The sequence below is a fragment of the Halichoerus grypus genome, chromosome 4 (assembly GCF_964656455.1).
Source record: "Halichoerus grypus chromosome 4, mHalGry1.hap1.1, whole genome shotgun sequence".
In the NCBI taxonomy this organism is placed as follows: Eukaryota; Metazoa; Chordata; class Mammalia; order Carnivora; family Phocidae; genus Halichoerus; species Halichoerus grypus.
This window is the reverse complement of record NC_135715.1, coordinates 29,729,445-29,754,011: the sequence shown is the minus strand read 5'-3', so window position 1 is coordinate 29,754,011 and position 24,567 is coordinate 29,729,445. Positions and strand designations below refer to the sequence as shown.

Here is a 24,567-nt window from a genome sequence, read left to right as displayed (position 1 = left end):
TGGGAATATATTGGGTGGAGTGGGGGGAAGGTTATTATTCTGCTTACTATAGCCCTAATGAGCTCCTAAAAATAAAATAAGGTTGTTTATTCCTTTCAGGTTGAAAGGATAGCTGCATCTAACCTAGATTCTGAATCTCCAAATCTTGGCCCAAATGCTTGCTCATCTTCTCTGCCTTAAGTCCAGTAGAACAGTATCAGATGTAATACTTTCGTGGAAGAGTATATTCCATTATAGACCAGAATTAATTCTTTATGTGTGCAGGTAATACACATTTTAGTGAGCTGAAAATGAGCTTGACTCTGCAAAATGTCACCTTATATTTTGGCACTTTTATAACTAGTTTCAAACACTTGATCATTTTAGTAATGGTATATGAATACTATTTTGTGTGCTATAATATTTCCCAACTTTTGTCCTTATGTTTTTGTACTTCATTTTCTTCTTTTTCCAAGAAAATTAGATGAAAACTCTATAATATTTTCTTGGAAATAAAAAGATATGACCTGTAATGACTGCAATGATATAATTACCATTATTCTATTGCAGTGAATTTTAGACCAGGATGACTTATAAGATATAGTAAAAGCATCAATAAACATCATTTAGTCTGCCAGTCCCTGTGTGTTCATAGGAATTAAATGTCACTCCTGTTCTTGAAGAATCCGTAGTTTACTAGGAGAAAGAGATCAGGCACAGAAGAGAGAATTGGCAACCTGTGGGAGCAAGACTCATACTAGAAAATTAAATAAGGTGATTCAAATTTTGTTAGTAGAGGACATTCAGACTATAAACATGCAAGCAAAGGTATTTCCTTGGAAATTGGAGGTAAATGTCACTTTCTTAAGTTTGTATTTGGAAAAAAGGAGGTTAGCATTTACAATACATGTTGGAATAAAATTTCTAATTTGAAATATCTTTGTATTTATTTACATATTTCTTCTTGATGTCATATTAAAAGATTTGATGATATTAATGAATAGGAAACAATGTACAGAACATTAAAATGGGTATTTCAGAGATTAGAAAAGAAAAGTGATTAAAATATGTATCTTTATTGTTGGGATTTTTGTTTATAAAATACCATTGAGTGTCTATCCCCCAAGGGAATACAGAGGACATAGGTTTGTGGAGGAAGAGTAAGAACAACATAGTTATTACTCCTGATGAATGGGGATGACAGGCAGGTCCATAACATTAATTTAATACAAAAATAATATAAATGATTAAATCTTAGAGACACATATACAATTACCTATAGTAGTGTGGAGATAATTACGTTAAGAATTGGTTGTTAGGAAAGACGAAAGATTAAGAGACTAAGAGTTATTCTTGAGTAACTGCCAAAAATGCCCATATTAAGAAAAAAAACCTTCTTCTTTAAAAGTATGTTGTACCCTTGAATCCCTTTGATGTAGCTTTAGTATATTCATTCAGGAGAAGGTATGACTAGATTTGTGACAAGACCATGTGATCATCTTCTCTTGCTTTTGTCTACCTATCCTGAGTTGCCTTCGATTATAGCTTTGGGAAAAATCTTATTTGATCAATGTAACATTGCATTTCCTAGTTCAAAGGATCAAAAATTTACTCTGCATGTATGCGGCTGCAATTGGGTTGAGGTCACATTAAATATGGTTATAATGGCTGGGGCCAGTTGGCTGGCACAAATGAGGATGATTGAGAATCACTATCTTGTGTCATGAGATCTGAATCCACTTGCCACCGTTTGCCAAATGATGCTTTATCCCCTTGGAATTGTGCTTGGTGGTTTTGGGTGAACAATAAAATTCAATAATAGTAATTCCAATCTTGTTGGTAGATGGCTAACCAGCTTTTATGTCTATATGACACCAAAATAACCCCATTGTTGTTTTAATTGCTTGAATTTGTTATTTTGGCTGCATAACATCTTCAGAGTGAAAGTCACAATACATGCTGAATAGAACTGTAAGGAAATTTTAGGTGAAATTTCCTTTGGAAATGAGGACCATTGTGATGAACTGAAGGAACCATGGAATACTACTATGCTGTGGCTCTGAGGTCTGCAGGAGCCCTGTAGTGGCCTATAGAAGCAGGGAGAATGACGGAGCAGCATAACTAGGTCTCTGACTATTTTAAGACATGAACGTCTGAATGCCAGGAACCCAGTAATATCAAATACCATTCCCTAGGAAGAGAGGTGGGCTAAGTCTTTGCAGTTTGGGTAATATATAAGCTGAGTCAGAGATTCCAAAAGATTTTAAAGATTATTTTTCAAATTAAAAAAAATTCGAAAAGATTTTGTATACTTAAAAACATACTGTCATTTCCAAGTAAGAAACTATTTTTGCTTTAAAAAATAGGCTTGGGGCGCCTGGGTGGCTCAGTCAATTAAGCATCCGACTCGTGATTTTGGCTGAAGTCATGATCTCAGGGCTGTGAGATGGAGCCCTGCGTGGGGCTCTGTGCTCTGCTTGGGATTCTCTCTCTCTCCCTTTCCCTTTTCCTCTCCCCCTGCTTTGTGGGTGTGCATTCTTTCTATCAATCAATAAATAAAATCTTTAAAAAAAAAGACTTAAATAATAGCCTCAATTGTTTATTAATTTGATCTTTTTCATTTCAGAAACTTATTTCCAAGGCAAGGTCCTGTGTTTGATATTGTTTGTTCCTCAGAGTTAAAGGCTTGAAGGACACTAGGGCCAAGAGCATATGGCTGACCCAAAGAGGCAGCTGAGGCCATTCGAAATTCCCACTTGTGAGAAAGTGGTTTGGGCCTCCATTGTCCAGATTGGCCGTCTATTTACTAGAGTATTATTCAGTTTCCTCCTCCTTCTGCCTGGGTCCACTATCAGCATGACAGAACTAGAATGACTGTAAATCTGACCAGTGATTTATTGCGGCCAGTCCATAAACTTGATGAGCGACAGGAGCATGGGAATGTTGGGGCCTTTGCCATGCAAGGTGAGCTCTATGTTTTGCCATAACTGAGTTCTGTGAACTCTGGCCATATCACATTATTCTTCATGATAGAGAGCTACCCTTAGACACTGAACTTTCCTTGGAAGTGATTATATAGTCAAAATTGTGTGGAGCTTTTATGTGTGTGGTGTCAAAAATTTAGTGCATAAAACTATCCATTGTTAAGGGAAGACTGGCATATTAGAAGCACAAATTGATGCTCATTTAGGCATATTGCTTTAAGTGTTGTAAGGCATTAATGCAAGCATTTTGTAGAAATGTTATGTTTTTTCTTAAAAGACTTGGGGCAATTGATGTGCTTCAGCAACCTTTGGTTTTATGTATCCCTCCCTTTTTTTTTTGAATTTTATTTTATTTTTTAATAATTTTTCTATTTAAATTCAGTTAATTAATGTATAGTGTATTATCAGTTTCAGAGGCAGAGTTCAGTGATTCATCAGTCTTACGTAACACCCAGTGCTCATTACATCACATGCCCTCCTTAATGTCCATCACCCAGTTACCTCATCCCCCCCACCCACCCTCTCCTCCAGCAACCTTCAGTTTGTTTCCTATGATTAAGAGTCTCTTGGGCGCCTGGGTGGCTCAGTTGGTTAAGCGACTGCCTTCGGCTCAGGTCATGATCCTGGAGTCCCTGGATCGAGTCCCGCGTCGGGCTCCCTGCTCGGCAGGGAGTCTGCTTCTCCCTCTGACCCTCCCCCCTCTCATGTGCTCTCTCTCTCTCTCATTCTCTCTCTCAAATAAATAAATAAAATCTTTAAAAAAAAAAAAAAGAGTCTCTTATGGTTTGTCTCCCTCTCTGATTTTGTCTTGTTTTATTTTTCCCTCCTTTCCCCTATGATCCTCTATTTTGTTTCTTAAGTTCCACATATGAGTGAGATCATATGGTAATTGTGCTTCCCTTTACCTGACTCTCCTGGCTACTTGGCTCCGCATCCTCTTCCAGCACTTCGGTACTAGAGTGAGCCTGTGGGTGCAGTACTTCCTCTGGGTTTCCATATAAACGGCAATTAGATTGGAGTTCGGGTTTTGTAAGATATACAATTTCTCCTTTTTATTTTATAGCATTGGAGAAATAAGGATAATATTTACCTTGCATATTTATTTTAATAATGATCGTAAACATATGTAAAGTGCTCAGGAAACTAACTAGAATGTATGTTCATCCAGGAAAATGTCTATGGTTTTTCTTTGTTTCCCTTTAGTGTGGATATTCAAGAAATGTTGCCAAATAAGAGACTGCTCAGATACAAACACAAGAGCACGTGCTGAAACTGCCTTTGAAAATGCAAGCCAGCTGGCTGCTCTAGACAAACTCTTAGGAAGAAAGCCTTCCTCATCTAATTCATAAATGGGAAGTGGGATTGCCAGGCCTAACTGGCTTGTTCATTTATTTATTTTTTGTTTGTTTAAACTATGTATTGCTGAATAACTGTGACAACATTAAGAAGAGGGTATACTAGGAAAGTGAGGGATGACCTTTCATGAAGCAGTGTTATAACCATCTCGTATATGGAAGAACCTAGAGATGATTCCATACAGGAAACACTCTGTATGGGTGGCGTGGTCTCTGGCAAGCAGTTGACAATCGGCAAGTATGTGTGTGTGTACCAACTTGACTGGTGTGTGTGTGTGTGTCTGTCTGTCTGTCTCACATGAATATATCCTATATTATGGCTCTCTCTCTCCATATATACAGGGGAGAGCATGAAACAATGTGGAAGTAGGCAACCATCAGTTTGCTCTTTGTATTTATAAGACCTGATTCTGCTTTTTCTTTGTTTGCTTATTTGTGTGTTTTGTTTTTTAGGTTCCACATGAGTGAACTCACATGGTATTTGTCTTTCTCAGGGGAGGAGGACGGGGGGTGGGCAAAAATGGGTGAAGAGTAGTGGGCCTCCAGTTATGGAATAAATAAGTCATGGGAATAAAAGGCACAGCGTAGAGGATACAGTCAATGATATTGTGATAGCGTTGTCTGGGCAGACATGGCGGCTGCGCTTGCGGTGAGCACAGCATAACGTATAGAGAAGTTGAATTACTGTGTTGTACACCTGAACCTAATGTAACATTGTGTGTCAACTATACTCAAATTCAAAAAAAGACAAAAAGGAAAACAAAATAAAGAAAAATGTGAAAATAAATGCTGATTTTTGTTTATCTATCTATCCATCTATTATCAACATCTAATTTCATGCTCTTTATGCTCTCCCCAGCATATCAGGGCTAGAAGCCTGAGAACCCTGTTTTCCAGACTCCTTTGCTTTTGGTTCTTCTTATAATTTATGTTCTGTCAATGAAATGATCTCATGCAAGATCCTGACGGTAAAATATAGGCTCAGTGAAACCATATATGAAAAAAATAAGAATTCCTTTGCAATTACAAATAATAATTTTCCTAATTTATTGGTTTTGTAAGTTTGGAATTGTGATCAGAGACTTTTCCCCCTTTGAAGCAAGAAATAGCTATTCAGCTTTCACTGCAATGATTGAATCCTTTATTAGAAAAAAAAGGGGAATGAATTTTTTTCCTTTTAGCTGACTTTTAATGTGACATTGTTTGAGAGACTGAGCACAAAATTTTTAAACAGATGACAGGGCTGTCTCCTTTGAGTGGCATAAATTTAGTGGCAACAGTGGAGTTCTTATTATGATTTCTTTAAAGTATGAACCCCCAAAGTTATTCCTCTATGTCTTCACGATGAAATTACATTGAGTGGCAGCAACATTTAAGACAGTGATTGGGAGAAAGGTGAGTATGAGGAAGGCAGTATAATTTTCATCTAAGGAAGTAGCACTAGACTTGTGGGAAGGTAATTGTATGTATTACTGAGCAATGTGATGATCCTCCCATATGAAAAGTTCATCTCCAAGAAGCATTCAATCAGGCGAGCTATCAACTAGATCTGGCCTTTGATAAACACATCCACTTTAATAGCAGTCCCTGAGATGAAAGGTTTGGATTCTTTCAAGGAATCACAAATTCATGGCACTCAATCTCGGCAGCCTGAAAATATGAAATGAAAACTCTAGCATGCTGCCTTGAAAACCATCAAATTATACTGGAATCCTACTTTCAGACATAAAAGGAAGACATACGTAGGACATAGCATATTACTAATTAATTCATCTCTCTCTCTTTTATACATCTTTTATTTATTTATTTGAAAGAAAGAGAGAAAGAACACAAGCAGGGGGAGCAGCAGAGGGAGAGGGAGAAGCAGGCTCCCCTCTGAGCAGGGAGCCCATTGCGGGACTCGATCCCAGGGCCCTGGGATCATGACCTGAGCAGAAGGCAGACGCTTAACCAACTGAGCCACCCAGGTGTCCCGATTCATCTCTCTCCTTATCCCTAAAATGATTTTAAGCAACTGGCTATGATAGGAAAGTAATGCTTCTTGGCCTGGTGTAAAATGAGGAATTGCCCAAGATGATCCCTAAGGTTTCTTCCATACTACACCCTTTATGAGAAAATCTGGGGAGTCTGTCCTTCAAAACTTCATTACAAGGGACCATAAGGTGAAGTCTTAATAATAAACCTCCTTATGTGGTGTTTAAGATAGACCTAACTTTATTTTAGAATCTACCTGGTATTTGGACTGTTGTGATTCTGAAGCTTACATGTATTCACAGTGTTGTTTAAACTTAATTCCCTTGAAAGTTAGAAGACAAGGATTTATTCTCTGTTCTTGTTACTAGCTTGGTGAATTTGGCAAATGCTTGTTACCTTTCAGTGGCGCAAATTGAGTAACAGCAGGAGAATGTCTTATTACAATCCTTATATTACACGAATTCTAAAACTGAGTTTGGCGATTTGGAGGGAAGGTAGTTAGGAGGACAGTTTACTTTTCATCTAATGAAACGACGTTTAACTTGCAAAAGGTAATTGTAGTATTACTGGAAAAAGTGGAGTTTCTTCTCTGACTAAATAGACTTCCTTTTGAAGCAAAGGGTGTCATTTTTATCCTGTTGGGAAATTTTTCTAGCCAATATTTTATGTGTTTTAAAAAAAGAGTTTAAGCAACATAGTTCACAATAACCAAAAGGTAGAAGTAACTCAAATGTCCATTAACAGCTGAATGAAGGAACAAATGTGATATATACATAAGTGGACTATTAGTCAGCCTTAGAAAGGAAGGAAATTCTGACATGTGCTACAATGTGAGTGAAACTTGAGGACATTATGCTAAGTGAAAGAAGCCAGTCACAAAAGGACAAATATTGTATGATTTCGCTTATGCAAAGTACCTGGAATAGTCCGATTCATAGAAACAGAAAGTAGAATGATGCCTGTCAAGGGCTGGAGGAGAGGGACATGGGGAGCTAGTGTTTAACGGGTACAGAGCGTCAGTTTGGGAAGATGAAAAAGTTCTGGAGATGGATAGTGGTGAAGGTTGGATAACAGTGTGAATGTACTGAAATCTATAACACTGTAAACTTAACAATGGTTAAAATGGTAAATTTTGTATTATGACTCTTTTATCCCAATTAAAAAAATAAATTTAAAAAGAAAGTTTAAAATGACTTCAACTGCATCTTCATGTTTATCCCTTTTCCTAATTTAAGAGGGAAATAAGTCCTGTTTCTCCAAAATTCTGTGTCCCAGCTGCTTTAAGGCTGGATAAAATGTCACCAGTGGTTTTTTGCCTCTTTTAAGATGTCTTGTTTGGTAGGCCATCAGCTTTGAGACACATCTTTGTGGCTTTGAATTCAGATAAAATAGAGTTGTCTCTAAGTTGCATCTTGTGTTTGTTTTACAGTTAAAAACATGGAAGGTAAATTAAGAAAAATAATGTTACCATCTTGGAAAATTGCCTTTTGGGAGATTACACACATGACAGTTTATATTAAAGATGCGATATTACCATGTCTTCTTACTGAATGTATTTTAAAATGCATTTTTAAAATGGCAGCAAGTTAAAGATGCTTATGAAATATTTTTTTGTTTGTTAAAGGGAGCCCCACTTGTTGATGATATGCTTCTTGTTCCCCTATGAATATTTGACCAAATCCTTCTGTTCTTTTACCTTTTTATGTTGCTTAAAGTAAGCTAATAATGCCCTGAAAAGTTGTTTATTTTTTCTATTTATTTTCTGTTATAATAACTCTCATGAATACCTTTATGTGTCAAAGTTTCATGCCAATAATACTAAAGTGAGAATAATTTTTCCATTTTTTAAAGTAAAGTTACAATGATCTATTAAGTGTTTTAAAATTCAGGTTCTCATCCAAAAACTTGCATAATATTTATTTTAGAATAGTACCTACCCCCACCCCAGACGGGTGGTGAAAGATAAGAGGAAAAGAGGGCACCACGCACCTAGACATATTTTTGACAGAATATAAGGCACCTTGAATTTTTCCTCCTTAATAGTCCCTTTTTTTTATGAGTTTGTTATTACTTATGTTTTGGCAGAAAATTTTCATAAATGCTTAATTCTTTTATAGATAAAATAATTTAGAGTAAAATAACCATCACAAAGAAGAGCCAATAACTTGTAACATTGTCCTTAGTTTAAAGGTGAAAGCATTTATAATGTAAGCACAAAGACACTTGGAAGTTCAGGGAAGTTATTAGCAGAGAAGTCCTGTAAGTCACGAGTGTCTGCAGGGGCAGGGACGGGTGAGGCGGAACTTTTAATGTTAAATACATCTTGGGCAGCAGTGACCATGGCTTTGGACAGGATTCCTTATAATATTTTTTATCCTCCCAACTCTGTTGAAAAATGTAGAGTTTCAAGTGCTCCCAGATGGTTATGTCAGTGAGAGTGAATTTCATGGTGGAAAGGCTGTCTGTTTGGAGTCCATGGGGAGTCAGTTATTTCCCCATGAATGGTTCAAATTTATTTTGGGTCAGTCTGAGTAAATGTAGAGTGCTTTTTCACATGGTGAAAGTGAGCTCTTCTGTGGCACTTCCTATGAAAGCCAGATATCATGGCAAAGATAGGACAGCTCCTCAGTCTTTTATGGGCAATTCCCAAATCCAAACTCCTCTGAAAACTCAGACTTTGTTTTCACAACTTCATTGATGATGTTATTGGAGCTGAGCTGATGTGACTATTCAGAGATTTAACTAGTTCTACTTATTATAAATATTTGTACATTGAACTGTGGAAATATTAGTGTTTGATTACAGATGCTGCCCTGAAGTCTGCCAGGAGTGTTCTATAATGTGATATATGCACAAAAATCAGAACATTTCTGAATTCCCAAACACCTCTGGCTGTAAGGGACTCAGAAAAGGGATTTGGGTCTATACTACTAACATATTTGTGTTACTACTACTGAGTAATGATATTCTTTCACAAAACAAATATTTATTGTATGCATATTGTGTCACGCACTGTGCCAAGGGTGGGATATACAACTATGAGGAAAACATATAATTCCTACTGTCTAGTTGGGGAAACAATCACATGTAGAGCTGTGTAATTACAGATATATATCTATCTGTATATCTTTATGTTATGTGTATTTAAATATACCAGATATAGAAGTATATGTAATATTATATGCAGTATATCATATACATATTAAATATATGCTATATATAATTTTATATTGATATAGATAACCGTATGTATAGGTATATAATTACAAATTGTGTTAGATTGTATGAAAGAAAAGAACAGAGTTCAGGAAAAAATGGGGGAAGGTCTAATGTAGGTTAACGAATCAGGGAATATTTGAATGGAAACCTGAAGAGTTACTGGAGTAGACAGGTGAAGGGGATGCGGAAGATACCTCATCTAGAGGAAACAGGTTGTGCATAGGTACAGGCAAATGTGAAGGGTAGAAAAAGACTATATGCTTAGTGCATGGCAAGGGATAAGAGACTAAAATGAGATGCAGCTTTAGAAGCAACTGAGGCTAGATTATTCTGAATGGGCCATGGAAAAGACAAATGTTATTCTACTTGCTGCAGAGTGATATAATAAAATTTAATTTTTAAATTATCATTATAGGATATAATAGGAATTCTAAGAATGAATTGGAGTTGTGCAAAATTGAAAGAACATAAAAAGCATTTCAGATGAGAGATGATGGAGGAAAGACCAGAGTGAAAGAAGTGGAAATGAAGAGAAAGAGATGGAGTTAAAATTTAATTTGGAGAGAAGACTGGCAAGGCTTAGTAATGGATTAGCCACAGCAGTTGAGGGAGAGGTTGCTATTTTCTGGGTGAATGGTGGTGTCACTTGCCAAGACAAATAAGACTGGAAGAGGTGGGTATTGGTTTGGGCTGGGGTGAGGGGAGAGCAAGAGTTCCATTTTAGACACATTAAGTTTGTGATGTCCAAGTGGACATCCAAGTGGACATGTCAAGTAGACATTTGGATACACAGATCTGGATCTGAGATATAAATTTGGAGGCTATGAATTTGGGAGTTATAATACAGATGGATTTAAAGCATAGGAATGGATGAGGATACTTAAAAAATGAAGACATCTGACCTTCAGCCTTGTTGGGGAATTTCAACACTTAAAAATCAGGCAGAAGAGGAAAAATCCACAATGGAGCATGAGAAGGAGAGACCGGACTGGTAGGAGAGGAACCCGGTGACTGTGATACCAAAAAATCCAGGATAAGAAGCAAGTGCTCAAGAACGTTGAATGCTGCAAAGAAGCAGGAGAGAAAGGGTCTGAATGGCTTGTTGTTTTTGACAACCAGGGGGTAACTTGTGGCCTTAGTGAGAGCAGTTTCTATAACTGGACTGTGGTAGGTCAATCAGTGATGGGGTGGGTTTGGTTTTTTGTTTGTTTGTTTGTTTGTTTGTTTGTTTGTTTTCCAGAAGCTTAGTTGTGAGGGGGAACAGAGAAACAAAGATAAATAGAGACAGATGCAAGGGCAAAGAGATTATTCAAAAGATAGGAACTATGAGCACATGTCTGAATGCTGACAGGGAATAATGAGGGTAGAGAAGATGCTGAAGATGCCCAGGAAAGAAGGGATCCAAGGAGTTGAGGTCACTGCTTACTCTGTATCATGGTACTATGGTATTACATACCTGAACCCACTTTAATACTTACAACACCACTAGAAATAAGTATCACAGCTGAAACACCTCTTTCCATTCCAAATGGCTAGGAAGTCCAGTGAGAATAGTTCCTGCCTTACTCATGTCTACTAGGAATATCCTTGGAGTTCAAAGGAAAGTGCAGATATTTCTGTCCTGCTCCCCTTGGTTGACTCCCGTCCCTGCCAACTTTGCTCTCAGCAGGGGCTCACGGAGTCCTTCCTCCCTTGGTCTCCTTCTTTCTCATCCTCATTTCCATATCATCCTCTGCCCTCTCCCTCAGTCCTGACTTTGTGTCACTGTACTACTTTTACTTACATTAGTAAGTTTTCTTTACATTGTATCCCCCATTCTTGGGAAGCATCCATAAAGTTCAACAAAAGCTAATACTGATCACTTCACATGGCGCATCTTGGATTTACTCACTTAATTAAATGACTGTTGTGTACTAGGTACTGTACTATACAGTGGTGAACAAACAGATATGGGGCTTATGTTCTAATGTGTATATGTATGGGGGAGTACAAATGCTTGGTGATTGAACCAAAAAATTATTTTTAAAAGATAATTTCAGGTTATGATGAATTCTATGGACAAAATAAACCAGAACAATGTGATGTGGAACTGAATGTTTTCTTTAGATTGGGAGGTTAGGAAAGTTCTGAATACTACACCAAAAGACCCCTCTCCACTGAGGGTGAGGATGGAAACAAAGAGAACCCACTGTGACCTACTGGGGAGAATGATAAAAATCAAAAGAGTGAAGGGGAAGGGAATGTGGTCTAGCAACCTGCTCCCATTTCACAGACAAAGATGCAGAGGGCAGTTACCTCATCTGCTCAAGGCTTTTTGACTCAAAAGGGATAACATTATGATTCCAGGCTCTGTCTGGATAAAAGCACCAGTTCTAAGCCTACAACATTTCCCAGGAAGCCTCGAACAGACTAATTTACCTGGCTCTACAAGTGAGGCTATTACCAAAATAAGCATCTTTGGATGAAATGATTTATGTGCAAAAGCACTGTGAATCTTTTGGAGACAGTGGGCAATGTCAAATCAAGGTTTTCACTGTCACACCATATTATCATTGTGAAATGTCATTTTTTTAGATAGGTCTTAAAATTCTGCCAAAGGCCACTTAGTCTTTCCCTTCTCTTCTAGGAAGGAATGTGCCTAAATTTTCCCAGAAAGATGGGTGTTCCCTTCAGAGAAATAGATTGCTCAACCTTGCTCAGTGGCAGCCAACTACAGAAAATCACAATAATTAAGGCAGTAATTTTCTTTTTTTTTTATATCCTACCAAAAGTATTACATAGAAATCCAAGACTCTGTATGGTGGTCTGTTCTTCACCATTGCAGAAAAGGACCTAGAAATTGCTTTTGCTTGATTGGTTTGACAGTCCCTCCAAGATTCCCACCAGATACCTGGGGTGTACCATGAGGTATAACTATGGAGCATGGCTTTGTAAAGTATGAAGAGGTGCTTCATCTTTTATCTTGAATATAGTTTAGGGGACTATAATGGAAAGTACATAAAGCCAAGAAATAGCCTACTTATTTTAAAAGAGCAAAGGGAATGAAATGATCATTACACAGTTAGAAAATAAGATTTATGAGGAAAGATTAAAGAAGATGGGAAGAATGAATAGAAGGCTGAAGGTATCAGATGTCAGATTGGTGCTTGTTACTATTTCTTCCCCATTCCTGGGCTGGACCTCAGGATCCCGTAAAAATCCTCCAGAGTACCTCAAGGAATCTCTCCAAGCTCTGCTTCCTACCTCCATTCTATACCTCCTTCTTCTGGTGTCCAACTCCCTTTCCCATTTCTTCATGCCTGGTTTATTTCCCCCTACCAAAGCCTTTAGTTAATTGTCTTATTAAGCTGTGTTGTTTTCTGGCTCTCTACCCTTTTCATAAGAACCATTTGCCACTCCCATCTAGTGGTTAAGTAAAGATGACCCTTTGTGTTGGTGTCTGGCACATAGTTTTGCTTACTAAATGTTTTTTGAATTGAATATTTACAACAATGCCTTTGCCACAGCTATCTTATGTTAGTCTGGTGCTTTGTGAATGAGTGACACACAGAGAGAGAAAACAGCAGGTCTCTATATTCACAGTAATTCCCAGTAGCTTGGTTTTCCCATTCCAGCTCCCATCCATGAAGATCTTTAGAATAACATCAGTTTTCTCAGATTGGTGTATTAGTTGGGACAGGCCAACTGCTATAACACAGAATGTCAAAATTGTAAAGTTTGAAATTTGGATTGGAAATCCAAAATAAGTTTGTCACTCATATTAGCCTGGCTGGCTGGCTTTATAGGTCGGCTGCCCTCCAAATAGCAGTGTAGGCTGTAGATCCTTTTTTTGATCCTGAGACTTATCCATTCAATGGGTACAAGGGGAAAAAAGAGAGAACTGTGTATGTGAGGCCTGGAAGTAGTATATGACTGTTCATATACTGTTCATTGTATTCATATTCCATTGACCAACACCCAGTTACAGGCTACATCCAGTTGGAGAAGTGGCTATGACATGTCACCCAGCAGTGTACTTGGAAAGAAAGGAAAAATCATTTGGTGAACAACTAACTCATTGCTGGCATAGATGCCATGAGTGAGCCTCTGTTTCTATTAATCAAATGACTATCACTAAAATGTTAAGATAAAGTATGGCCGCCATAAAGGGCAAAGTCTTCAAAGAATCCTATCTTTGGGAAACCATTACATTTTGACATACAGGGTTAAGGAAATGAAGTCAAACATATGAAATTATACTGAAGGTTAAAATATACATGATTGATATACCAGAATTGTGACTCTGCCAATATATTAAATGTTTCTCATGCAAAACAATTAGGAATATTATAGTATCCACTAAAGACAATTCAGTCACACTTCTGCCGTTTTTGCAGGATATCTGACCCCTTCCCATTTCTCTCATTTTTAGTATCTTCAGAAGAAGAAAGCCCCTTTGTTTGATCTGCTTACATGTGTTATCACGAAAGAATGAATGAACAGATGAAAGAGTGAGAAAGAAAGGAGGGAAGGAGAGGGAGGACAAATCATACATAGTACATAAATACACCCACACTTACTTTTTATGGCCATTTTAGTGCTATTTTGTTAAACAATGGAGCCTATTAAATTTTGAGATTTTCCTCCCAACTCTGAAAAAAATAAACAGGCAGAATTTTATGTCAGTGTTTGTTTTGGCATCAGGTTTAATTATTATTTTTTCTTTTCTTTTGGTTATGCCAGCTTACTCCTCTGTCTATCAGTGTTAGCTCCTCGTACAGGAGTGCTGTGGGCTTCTGGTGGAGCACATGTTAAAAATAATGAAAGAATAAGCAATTTATAAACACCAAAACCTGGAGGAGGTTTGGGAAGAAAAGCAGAGCCTGGAGAGAGTAAGTAGAAACAGAGCTACAAACCAGATTAAAGATCAAAGAACCCTACTTCTTCCTAAAACATTCAACTTTATAAAATACCATCCTCGGAGCTATATGACTCATTCAAGTGGCATTATTGAATGTGAGGATGGAAGGGACAAGAAGGGCTCAGAGCAGAACAAGTGGTCTACACCAGCAGTCTGGCAGATTTGATTCTGAAAATTCTGTTGGTATTTAAGAAACTAGAGCTTAATATCTTTCCATATAATCATTCTTCCCTTCCTTTCTCTTGTACAGAGCACCTCCAATGTGAGAGATGCTACACAAGACACGACCCAGTCAATCCATCCTTTTGAGGAATATCAATTAACATTGTCCAGCAGTTCAAGAACCTCAAGGCTGACTAACCTTCGCAAAGGAGGCCGACTCCTGCATCTGGAGGGCATGGCCTGAGGCAGCACGGACACCTGGGAACAAAGTAAAGAACCATCCATGGAAGCTCTGGGCCTTGCCTCTGGATGGAAGATTAAATCGCCTTACAAGGAAAGTAAGCGCCCAGGGAGATGTGTTGGGTGAGTCCTGTCTCTTGCTTACTTCTATCTTGCAGTCTCATTCATCTGGTCAATATTTATGGAGTTACAATTGTGCCAGACAATCAGGGCAATTGAGTGATGTGTGAGACACAACCCTGCTTTTTAGGAATGTACAATAACTATAATATAAGATAGACAAGGGCCATCTGAAGGGTACAATTAGGAACTGTAGGTGTGCATATCTCTCCTGATGAGACTAGGGTAAGTTTTGGAGAGGAATCTGCATATTTCAACTGGGCTTAAAAATCTCAAACTTGCAGGCACGTTAGCATTGACCTTTTACCTTTGTGTGTGACTAATTTATTTTACAACCTGTCCTGTAAGTTGCATAATTACAGGCTAGGTTCTTTGCCTGTAGTAGAACCAGATCTACAAAAACCCTTTGGTGCTCAGAATCACTACCGCATATGAAAGCCTCTTAAGGAATCTTAGGAATCACTAATTCAAACTCCCCTGTCTCTTACAGTAAGTAGAATGACTCCAGTGCACCCAAGGGGCCAAATATTTAAGGCATGCCCAATTCTACTGCCCCAGTGCAAATCTGCTTTATGAAAGGAAAAGGAAAGGCAAACCCAGAGTCACATAAATGATTAGAGAGGAGATTTGAATAAAACGTGGTCATAAGACTCATCGTAAGATGTCTTATGTTAGGCTAAATGATTTGTTTTTCTCTGCATTCATATGAAAAATAAGTATTTATTTACAAAAGTGGAAGTAAATATGCTCAATAAATTAATCTCCGCTATATTTCAGACAAAGGGTTGGAGATTTAAGTATCTGGGACCTAAGTATCACCCTTGCTCCCTTTTACGGTCAAGAAGTTAGATTAGTCTCTCACTCTGAAGGAACAAGGATGTAGTTATTTCCCATTGAGTCAGCTCAAAGTGCTTAGAACCTTTTCCTCCAAGGAGCCAGGGTGCTGTTCACGGAAGTCCTAATACCGGCTGGCCAAGCTCTGCTTCAGGAAATCAAAATGTGTTGGCCCTGACTTCTGTCTTTATTCCTCTCACTTATGCCTAGAAGGTTCTTTAATTATCTTCGACATTTCCATGGTTAATTCAGCAGTAGCTGATTTGGAAAGCTTCTTGAATGTGACATCACAATATACAGATTTTTCTAATTTAAAATGGCTAAGAGAAAAATTATAGACTGGCAATAATGGAAAAAAATCAGATGCCTACGACCTTAAAATACTTTTTAGCTTTAAGGTCTGGGAATCTTCATAATGCATAGCATTAATTTTTCTTCATGCCTTCCACACTCCTAGCCCAATTCTCTTTTTGGAGAGATTTTTAAAGACTAAGAGCTGAGTGCTTCAATGTCTGTCACCATTTTATCTGCATTTTCACAAGCGTTTTAGCAGTCATGTGAGTCATCTCTTCCTCACCTCCCACAAATAGCGTGGGTTAAATGGAGCCATGGGAATTTTTTTAAAAAGTAACAATTCCGACTTTGGAATCTAAAAAGACATCGCTTACATTAAAAGCACACACACACAGTGAGTGACCTACCATTGCAGCTGCCTGTGAATGTTCCATAAGGCAGATGCCAGTGATTTGTGTTTTGGGTGTTATCCTTGATCTTCTGCTGTTTTGGAAGCAGTGTTTGAAATCAGAGTGTGTTGGGGAACTGACCTCATTACGTCATATGTGCTGAATCACTGTCCTACAACTTTTGTCCCCAAGGCACGGGGCAGATATCACGCTGTCATTGTACTGTCCTGGAAATGTGTGCCAGTGAAAATCCTGGCAGGCTTGTGGGACATTTTTACTGCTTTTTCCCATTGTTACAGTCATGTGATCAAGAAGATACTTTGTTCTTTATCTGTCTCTGTCTCTCCGTCTCTATCTCTGTCTCTGAATTTCTCTAACAATCTCTTTCTCTCTGAACATTGATCAAATGCTTTTTAAAATCCTTTCATTTGAAGCTACTTAATCTAAGGACCTGCCTCGCTACATCCCCAGTGTTTTGACTGTCCTCTAGTGGCTGTTTTGAATCATATTATGTGTCAAAAAGATTGTTGATCTTTTTGTTCCTTTACCATGTCTCAAATAAAAACCTGTGTGCTGGGAGTTGTCCTTTAAGAATGTGATGCTTTCATGTTTGAAAAGAACAAGAAAATAATGACGAATTTTAATCTCTATTTTGCTTCATCTTTGCAGTTTGAAAACCCCAAACCTCTGAAATGTTAAATAAATTAACCCACGTCTGTGTAGCCTCCATCAATGAATATGATAGTGTGAGAATACTCATTTTTTTGAAGAACAAATTGCTTTTGTCTGCACCACTCAATTTAAGGGAAAACTACTTCTGGAATCCTATCCAAGCTCTTCATACTCTGAATAATTTCTACTGCCACTCTAATTATCAGCCAGGACGCTTATTTGTAATCACCCGCTTTCAATAATTTAAATAGGTAGTTGTTCAGCCAACTATTTTTATTCAAAATGTGACAAAAGCTAAAATTACATGTTGAATTTTATCCAGATGCTGTCTTCTTTGAGGACATGCCTGCGAAGGCCGAGCGATTGTTCATTTTCTTATAAGTCAGAAGCACATCTTTACTTCATGAATCTAACCAGCAATCTAAAACACAGCCTGCAATTTATGTATCAGTTCAGTTGCTTACCAGAATCAGCAGGCAGGGCATTTTACGATTTAATTCAGTGTGCTGAATCATCAAGCATAACCACACCCAAGCTGTGTTATTCTTCAGATTTTAGAGATGAGCTTTTCACTGTCTGTCTGAATTTTAGCAAGGCTCATTTTGGCAGTTCCATTTTTCTCCAATAATAATGGCCACTTTGAATAAATTTGTCAATATGACTGTCACTACTTAATATTTCTGTAAAGGCCCTTAACGTCTTTGGTCTAAATTTTTTTTTTATACCTTTGTATACAAAGTGGACCAACTTTTTCATCTCAAAAAGAATGAATCAGACAGAATCCAGATTCCTTAAGAAAAAATTTCTATTGTTTCATACTTTTTTTTTTTTTAGTCCAGTAATTACTACCTTCCGGGTTGGCAAAGGAGGTCACTCTGAAAAGTCCCAGAGTTGCAAAATTACAAAATTGAGAAGCTAGGTTAAAGGTTTTTCTATTTTGTGAAATTTGCTAGATTTTGCCAAGTCCCTGTTTTTGCACCGAAAAAGTTTCAGGGAAAGCTTGTTGTTATCCTTTGTCAGGGTGCTTGTTCAAAAACTGTCTATGGAGTACTGAGTTGCTGTTAGCGAATGGAAATGCAAACAGTTGCCTCAAAGCAGCTCAGTGGTCCTTTTGTCAGTTCCCAGTAGGCCCCCCCTCTCCAGTTTCTCACTGTGGGTTTTCCAAATTTTCATCACTTTCTTCCAGTCCACCCCACAACTCCCTGCAGTCACGATCACCAGATTACCTTGGCTCTTACCTCACAGAGGAAGTAGATTCTATTTACAAGAACTCCTTCAAGTTCCTTTCACTCTATAAACATACCTACATTTGCGATCTCAGGCAGGGTTGGGGTTGGGGGCGAGGAGACTCTTCTGATTTTCCAGGACTAGTCCCTCCACCTCACTCCCGTTTCCTCAGAGCCCTTACTCCACCCTTGTCTCTTCTCTTGCATACATATTCAGTCTCCCACGGGTCACTGACTCAATTGGTTCCACATATAAACCTCCCAGAGTATTGACTTAGGGTCTATCAGAGTCCAAGTGACAGCTCCCAACTCCCTCTTGAACGCAGAGGCCACAGGTGGCTCCTTTGACAAAAGCTGCCATGTTTTCAGTTGTGTGGCTCTACCACGCCGGCCTCAAGAGGTTGCATTATGGAGAGGGGCTGTAGCCAAAGGCAGCAGATGTAAGCACCGTAGCCAAAGGCGGCTCAGATGTGAGAGCCATAACGACATGGTGTCTGAGTCCTGGTTGGATTCCTGTTTGCAAGCAATAGGAAATGATTCTGGCTAATTTAACCTCAACAGAATATTTGCTGGAAGGATGTCTGTGGCTCGGATCTCTATAGGGACCTAGAAGACCTGGCTTAGAGAAGAGGCAGAAACCAAGGTGCTCTGAAGAGGTCTGCAATGGGGAGCACAGCAAAAGTTATGCAGGAGGAGCAGCATGTTCAGCCTGCTGCCTCCACTGCTGCTCCTCTGATGGGGGTGGTCTTCAGCTGTCCTTATACTTGTCTGGCTAGCTGAGGCCAAGTGACATGCTTGCTCCATAGCCAGGCTAGGCATGGAGGGAGAGAGCACTGGCTCATTGGCTACTGTGTAGGATGTGGGTTCCATGCCTGTATCTGTGGAAGATCCCCCAGAAGGGAGATTGGAGTGTTAACAGGAGTTGGACGCTAGACAGTCCAAGCCAACCAACGATGATTACAGACGATTCTCTAACACAATGAAAGGCTCTCGTGGAGAACATGAATGTGAGACAGAGAGAAGAGAGGAGAAGTGGAAAGCAGTAGAAGTGGAGAAGCAATAGCAGAGAGAAGCAAAAATGAGAGACTCAGAGCAGGTGGGACAGACAGAAGTTGTGTCATGAAAATGGTAGAGTCACAAGAGTAGAGGGATGGATAGATGTCCACTCTTGGGGGTGGTGAGACAAATGGTGACCATAGGTGCTGGGTTGCTTGGGACACTTGAGCTAGCTCAATTCTGGAAGAGTAGATAGTGTTAACCTAGTTCATAGGCTTTGGAGTCAGAAAATGATGGAGGTCCTTGAGATTCATACCCCAGCCTAACATTCAGCTGCTGGGTGATCTTGAACATATTTTTTAACACTACATCCTCACTTTCCTAATCTAGAAAAATTATACTTACATTATTTGGTTGATGTAGCAATAAAATGACAATACATATAAGTTCTTAGCATAGTTCTTGGCATATTATATGTTAGCTATTATTATTATTATTTCATATCTTCCACGACTTTACCAATGTTATCCTATTTTTTTAAGATTTTATTTATTTATTTGAGAGAGAGAGTGAGCAAGAGAGAGAGAGAGAGAGAGAGAGAGAGAGCGTAAGTGGGGGGAGGGGCAGAGGAAGTGGGAGAAGCAGACTCCCTGCTGAGCAGGGAGCTCGATGGCTGGATCCCAGGACCCTGAGATCATGACCTGCGCACCCACTCAGTGGGAGTGGAGAACCCTTGGGGGCAGAGAGGTCAGTGGGACGGAAGCAGAACAAGGGAGAGAGCAGAGGCCAGAGAGGTGTTAGGGATGAGGGGGGATGATTCCAATTATTCATTTGCTTGGGGGTTACATGAAACATTGGCATGACATGCATAACAAATGCTCAGGGTGGGTTGAATGAATTATCTAACTGTAATAAGGAGAGATGTATGGTAGTGTTAGAATAGTGGTCCCTGGGCGTCAGGTGGGAGAGTTATTGTTATCATCCCAGTTCCAGGTGAGCCAGGGTGAGTAAGACAGGAAGGGGATGAGGACCCAAGAAGTAGGGCTCAATCCAGATTATGGCGTCTCTCTCCCATTCAAGCATTGTGTTATACAACCCAGTCCCCACAATGCATGTGGCTCGCCCAGTCACCCATGAGGTCATTCACCCACAATTTTTAAATGTCATTTTCTCTGCTTTTGACTTGTTAGGTAAATTTTGTCAATGATGGTTTCCTTCATTTCTGGGTCTTTCATGTTTGCAACTATGATTTGTGTTGATTAATGGCTAAACACTGTTTGAAAATATAATAAAGCATTATGGAAATTCTGAGCAACTAGATTATTTTTTGCTTTCATGACTCAGAATTGGCAACTTTACAATTTGTGTTTTATATCCTTTGGATGATTACCTTGATCAATCAAGCTGAATGGAAATAAAACCTACTTTAGGTGGGGGTGGGGCATGGGCAAGTACACTTTGGCCAAGTAGAGCTGACAATCTTTCAGGGCTGGAAAGAATCTTGTCCAATTTCTTCATTTTGCAAATGTGGAAACTGAACTTAGTAAGGCCAAATGACTTGCCAAGGCTGTCCTGGGGGAACAGAAATAGGAGCCCATATTTCCTCCCCTTAGTCAAATCATTATGGAATCATTAATATTTGGTAGAAACAGTAGAAAAACTTTATTTTCTAAGCATTGGGTAAGTGGAGGTGGAATTTTTTAAAAAATTTAAATCAGGTTTTATTGACCTATTCATGTATAATCTCTATTCCACAGGTGTAGGGTCTATTTTGAGAATCTGTGAGGAATTTGAGGAAGATAGTAAAATGCTCAGATTTATACTTTAGAAGTAAATCTAGCAAGAGTACTCCTCAGTACTGCAAAGAAATTTTAAAAAACTATATGTATTTAAAAAATATTTCTCGCCGCATTTTTATTAACTGAAATTAGTTTTATTGGTGTGACTCCTTTTTTTGACTTGTACAAGAAATATATTACCTTTTTGCTACTATCATATTATTTCTAGATACCACCATGTGTTTCTCCTTGAATTGACTTGGTTCAGATGAAATTTTAGTTGAGTTGCTTATAATAGTGATTATCTATTAGTTATCTTTTATGCTCGGTGGGCCCTTAGATCCAGTTATAATGCAAAATAAGACACCTGTGACCATGCAATGATCAGTGGAGGCCCTCTAGGAACCCACTTCAAAGTCAGTGTGAAGTACCCCATACTCATGTATTCTTTGATTCACTGCTATAGGATGCAGCATTGCTATCTTTCATTTTGACTTATAAGATCTAGGATATTAGTTCATTTAGTGTGTGTGTGTGTGTGTGTGTGTGTGTGTGTATACATCCATATGTATGTGTTTGTGTGTGTGTAATGCTGGGGGGGGGGTAAAAATAGTATAAATCATGGTCACTAAACAAGTTATCTCCCAATTGTGTCACCTTAGCCCCTGCCGTTTCTTATAAAATATGGGTAGTGGACCTTTATAAATTTTGTTTTTGTCCATCCAAGCATCAGAACCCATATTCTATGTTTGGGAAATGTTTTCCCTTATGATGTCTTGCCAGAGCTCACTGTCGGAGTGCTGATAATAGTAACTCCATCTTTGGCTGTCCACCTTGCTCATGTTCACTCGATGACCTCTCTTGGGGCTGCATGGTATTCCCTTGGGGATTAATATACAAACCTTAGAAATGCCTGACAAGGCTGGGGTGGGGGGAGGCTTGCTCTGGCCTCCCACAAATCTATAGTCTTTCCCTTTCCTGATGCACAGGTGGCGCCACAAGATCTAATTAAAGGTTAGCTGTAAATTAGGTTCAGGCAAACCCTTTGATCTTACTACATCCCACTCTCCTCAGCTCCATCCCCCTGCTCTATAAAATTTGTAGACTAAGGTCTGGACTTTGCTGAGAATAGCTGTGCAGCAGCTGGATCGTTGCCCGCCCGATCCCTGATCAGTAAGTTACCCTGAATAAAACTCTGTGTGAATTGCATGGAGTCACCTACTTCGTTTTCCAGTCTCAAACTGCATTATCAGTTTGTGGGATACTTTCCTGTCCCTCCCTTACCTTCTAACATTCACCTTTCTTTCTAGGCTCCTTGCAGTTAGGACATGGATCTAGGCTCTGTTAATCAGCTCCATTTGCTCTCCAGACTGTGAATCAGTAACTAGTGACACCAAGAAGCAAGGGCCATCCAGAATATATTTAGGCAACATATGGGGTTGGGGACAGCATACACAACCACATTTGGTTCCAGAGGGGAGCAGTGGGAGCTGCTCCCTAGGCAGCATCCAGGGTCTGGTCACTGAGGCTGTTCAAACGTGCTGTGGTGTTTGTGCCTGGCAGGAGCCTCAGGATGTTTTTACTTGACAAGTCCTGTGGTTTGCTTTTGGGAATTGTTTCTGGCTGTCAAATCCCTAAGTTTGCTTCTTTAGCCCTTCCAGAGAGTATGTGAGCTATCTAATATCTTTTAAATAATTTCCATTTCTGCTTTAATTAGCTGGGGTTGGGTTCTTTTATTTGCATCCAAAAGCCCTGTTATTGAAAGTTGTACCAGGAGAGACTGCAGCTCATAGACCTTCAGAAAAGTTGTGGGGAACCTAGAGTTTATTACCTGTCCTTGGAGGGGGTAGGAGAAAGTGGAAATCAAGTTGGTATTAAGAAAATGGATCCGAGAAGCCACTGAAATTAGTGAAAAAAAAAAAAAAAAAAAACCAACCAATCAAATTATCACCTGTTGTCCCCTTGAGTGACAGCCCCATTGAAGGCTGGTTTGTGAGACAAGGTAATTGCTCTAAGAGGGCAGGTGAGGGGTGTGAGGAATTCAAGGACTGGGGGTATAGCAGTGGACAGTTTAACAGAAGAAAATGACACTCAAAGTCTTTAGCTCTCAGCTCAAGGCACCAACTGAAAACTAGTCACTTCCTAAGATAGAAATATGTAATCTCTTTCAGCTACAGGGCTGAGATGATTGGAACCTACACTCAAAGATTTATGCTCCAGGTTGCTTACATCAGTTTATACCTTTCCCTAGTCTCTTATATGGAAATTTCTATTTTAACTAACAGGGTGCTAAGCACTGGGTTGTGCAGTGTTCAAACCATCAAAGTCCACTACACTGTGCCCTATACCCCACTCCCAGCATAAGCATGCCCCAGGGCCTATTGCAAAATCAACCCAATGGAATTGTAAGATTTTATTAACTTATATTTGCAAAACTCTGGATGATACATGAGGGAATGAATTCTGAGGATTGTTGACCAAGGATGGAAGAATGTGTTTTAGATCAAGAAGAATATGTCACCTATATGCAATTCTATATTCAACTGGGGTTGGATTTTAGTTACTTTTTGTAGTCTGCTGATTAACTTGGACTCAACAGTGACCTAGACATTACTTCTATAACATAGAGGAAGAAAGTGAGAGGGAATTTTTTTGTGTGTGTTCAATCCATCCCCTTAACTCCTGGCTGTGGCCCCAAGGCCTCACTGAGTCATGCATTGAGAAATTCATTGGTGAGGAGAATGCCAGCCTTTTAGGAAATGTCTGTAGATTCTCTTCTTTGTGGACCTAGGATTCAGTGAGAGGAGACACAGTCAAAGTGAACTCTGATTTCACTGGAATATTAGAATCCCAGGGTGGCAGAAGTCACATATCAGGATATTAACACTGGAGACAGTTAGGGTTTGGGTAGTGGTGGGGAAGAAGAGATGAGTCAGTGGGTAATCACAATGGTCTGACCCCCGGAGATCTTTGCTATTTGCTGATCAGTCATGAGTACTCTAGAAATAAAATATATGTACAGCCCAGCAAGAAGAAATTTGATTTGTAAAACAACACCAACATCGACCAAAATCCCCAAATTCTAGGTATGTCAATCAAAGGGCCAATTTGGACCACGACTTAAAAAAGTCTTGGCCTTTTATCCAATATCCAAACTTAAATTTTAAACATGAAAAGGAAGCTTAGGTACTCTTGAAAAAGAATTCAGTGATGATATTATAAGTGTGCATTTCTTCTAGCCTTTAAGCAAGGGACCTTCAGCTATGGGAATGGCTCTGCACTGGGAGAGGGAAATGCTTGCATCTTTCAGGTATAGCACAACAGGTGCTCTGAGCTCACACTAGTTCCTGGGGATCCAGAACCCCATAGTGACCAGTCAGAGTGAGGGCTTTTGGGGGTCAGGTAATAAGAGGGATTTTGAACTGAATCTACCTCAGAGGAACCC

The 24,567-nt window shown here is 39.1% G+C and overlaps 1 protein-coding gene across 2 annotated transcripts in view; it reads left to right on the top strand.

Annotated features, from left to right (window-relative positions):
- SCEL (sciellin) overlaps nt 1-24,567 on the top strand; it is a 301,422-nt gene that overhangs the window by 135,082 nt on the left and 141,773 nt on the right. Inside the window, exons 4-5 of one of the 2 annotated variants that reach the window (XM_078070235.1) lie at nt 14,234-14,382; nt 14,662-14,936. In XM_078070235.1, the coding sequence (XP_077926361.1) occupies nt 14,857-14,936 (80 nt within the window). In that variant the 5' untranslated portion in view covers nt 14,234-14,382; nt 14,662-14,856. The remainder of the gene's footprint in view (nt 1-14,233; nt 14,383-14,661; nt 14,937-24,567) is intronic. The other variant, XM_078070236.1, reaches the window with a different exon arrangement.